We start from the raw sequence: 3,041 nt of genomic DNA, 5'->3' as shown, positions 1-3,041 counted from the left end.
CAGGACTATACATCCAACAAGAGATTTCAAACCTGTGCATAAGCAACATTTTTGGCACTTTAGTGTTCAAAAATGCTATATTGACAATCAAAACTAAACACTTAGACAAACCAGGAAAGCAAAAGATTTCCACCCTGTGTGTCCATGTTTCCTAGGTGTTTATGGGTTTTCTGAATCAACCTGGGGAAGTGCCTGCCACTCCCTGTTTTCTGTACAGAGCAATATGGTGCCTCCAAAGACTCCTCAGTGACTGTACAGGGATCTAAGGCCTGAGTTTCCCTCTAGAGAAAAGTGCTTAATGCTATAGCAATGCCTGAATGTAAGGACTGAAGGAACTATTCTGATTGCTACCCTAAGTCTTTACTGTATCTAGTCCTAAGCATCAGTTTGCATCAGCTGAATCAATAGCATAACTATGTATTTTCTTCTCAAGGTTACAAGTGCAGCCGTTGCCCAGAGAACTGGTTCTGGTATGGAGAAATCTGTTACTATTTTTCCACTGAATGGAACACATGGGAAGGGAGTAAAAATTATTGTATATCTCAAAGCTCCAAACTTCTTCAGTTAGAAAGCAAGGAAGAACTGGTAATCACTTATCTTTATTCATTTCCCACATAGACAACATCATACATGAGTGAATCCCCCAGGCTGCTGTGGGGTAGGTTAGCTGTAGTGTAACTGAAGAAGGAGGGCAGTGGGGGCAACTAGAGCAGCAGCCCCAGGGGTTGCCTTTATGGAGAAATGCAAAAGTATCTTTTACCACAAGAGTGGCTGATCATGCCACCACAATTGGCATGACAGCCAGCACTGCCCCAGCATATCTTGGCTGCCCCGAATGTGAAGCTAACCTGGTATACCCCTGTAGGTTTCATATGGCAGAATACTATTGGCAATGACTGTGTATATTGTACTCTGCTATATTAGCATCAAAGGGAAACTTCTATAGATATGAAGGATTTGATTCCAGAAGGAAACGAATAGTTCATAGATTTCATAGACATTAGGGCTGGAAGGGACCTTGGAAGATCATCGAGTCCAAAAGGCAGGAAGTCAGCTGGGATCATAGGATCCCAGCAAGATAAGCATCCAGTTTGCTCTTGAACGTGTTCAGTGTAGGTGCTTGAACCACCTCCAATGGCAGACTGTTCCAGACCTTGGGGGCTTGGACAGTAAAGAAATTTTTCCTTATGTCCAGCCTGAAATGGTCTTGTAGTAGTTTATGACCGTTAGACCTCGTCATCTCCTGGGGCGCTCTGGTGAATAACCGTTCCCCCAGGTACTGGTGGTTACCCCTGAATAAACTTATAGGTGGCCATCAGGTCACCCCTGAGACTGTGCTTTTTTAGGCTAAAGAGCCCCATGGCTCTCAGCCTGTTGTTGTAAGGACTGTTTTCCTGACCTCTGATCATGCACGTGGCTCTCCTCTGGACTCTCTCAAGCTTCTCCACATCCTTTTTGAATTGTGGAGCCCAAAACTGGACGCAGTACTCCAGCTGTGGCCTCACTAAGGCCGAGTACAAGGGGAGAATGATGTCCCAGGATTTGCTTGAGAAGCATCTATGGATGCAAGCCAGTGTTTTGGTCCCTTTAGTAGCCGCAGCATTGCATTGCAGACTCATGTTCATCTTGAGGTCAATGATGACCCCCAAGTCTCTTTCTTCTGTAGTGAGAGCCAGTGTAGCACTGCTGAGCCTATAAGGATGCTGCAGGTTTTTCTTCCCAAAGTGGAGAACCTTGCATTTTTCGGTGTTAAACACCATCATGTAAACCCCTGTGTCGTGCACCTCATACTTACCTGCAGGCAGAGTGGTCTCTGAGCTGCAGGGGCGGGGGGAGGGGCTGGTGCTTCCCTCCATGGCAGTGGTGGACCCCCACCCCCAGGCAGCACCCATCCACAGGTACTAGGCTCGGGTAGTCCTGGGGGACACCACAGGTGTGGAGGGAAGCACCGAGGCCCCGTGCAACTCAGGCAGACAGGCAGGCTCCAGGGGAGGGGAAAAAAAATCAGGCTCGCTGCTTTTCTTGAGTGGAGCCTGTCTTCCCAGGTTGCTGCCAGGCTGCCTGCAGGGCTTCCTGCAGAGCTGCACAGAGCCTGGTGCTTTGCTCCGTAGCTGTAGAGGCAGCAAACTAAAACTCCTCAAAGGAGTTGTAGTTTGCTGTACGCCAAGTCATTTAAGGTGCATTACGCCACCTAATTTCCTACAGTGGCTGGAATTAATGTGAAATATGCCACTGAGGCGTGCAAACACTGACATCATTAAAGCAGCGCAAATGCGTTTAATCCACTTTGAAGTGTCATGCACATACGCCCCTCATTTTGTCTACACATGGCCTTAATTAACAAAAAGCCAAGAGAGATCCTTTTGGTCTACCCAGTAGAAGACCTGTAGCTGTGTTGTCAGGTCTTCAGAAAGAAAATAGGTTAAAATGAAAGGAATAAATATGTTCTTTTCTATGTAATTGACTAGAAAATGTCTTGGGGGAGGGAGAAGAGACTCTCTAGTTAGTCACTGAGATACATGAAATGACATAGAAGGCACCTACATTTTAATGAGAGCCATTTGTTCCATACAGGGTTTCATAACACCATTGTCAAGTAGTTTTTGGATTGGACTAACTAGTAATGCTGCTAATAGAAGCTGGATATGGGATGATGGTACAACTCTTTCCACTGACTTGTAAGTCCCTTGTCCATGTAGAAACTTCAGTTTTCTCTGTGTTTTTTCGCTGCTTTGGTACACAGGGGACATATCTACAGAAGACTCTTACTGTGAGGTTAACCAATTAACTGCACAGTAAACCTCTCGGCATCTACACATGTACCCCTATTAGGGCAGATGAAGCTCAAAAACTGTGCAGCAGGGTAATTATAAAATACAAGTATTATCCTGCTGCAGAGTTATTTTATGTACAGCAGCATGTGTGTAGATACTGGCTCAGCTGACTCGGGCACAGGGTACTTCAGTGCAGATGTAGCCTACATGCGGCCCCTGTACTGAAGCACTCTCATGCCTCAGGCATCCCCTCTACAGCATATGGAG

At 46.1% G+C, this 3,041-nt stretch overlaps 1 protein-coding gene across 1 annotated transcript; it reads left to right on the top strand.

Moving 5' to 3' along the window:
* The first annotated feature begins 309 nt into the window (after window positions 1-309).
* LOC149866595 (natural killer cells antigen CD94-like) lies at window positions 310-2,682 on the top strand. Its single transcript, XM_090041620.1, has 3 exons — window positions 310-319; window positions 434-585; window positions 2,575-2,682. The coding sequence occupies exons 1-3, from the start codon at window positions 310-312 to the stop codon at window positions 2,680-2,682; spliced, it is 270 nt and encodes an 89-aa protein (XP_089897746.1).
* The last annotated feature ends 359 nt before the right edge of the window (window positions 2,683-3,041 follow it).

Source organism: Crocodylus siamensis, chromosome 4, assembly GCF_052110815.1.
Source record: "Crocodylus siamensis isolate JL-2025a chromosome 4, ASM5211081v1, whole genome shotgun sequence".
Classification (NCBI taxonomy): Eukaryota; Metazoa; Chordata; order Crocodylia; family Crocodylidae; genus Crocodylus; species Crocodylus siamensis.
Note: the sequence above shows the minus strand (reverse complement) of the source record. Positions and strands in the feature narration are given on the sequence as shown.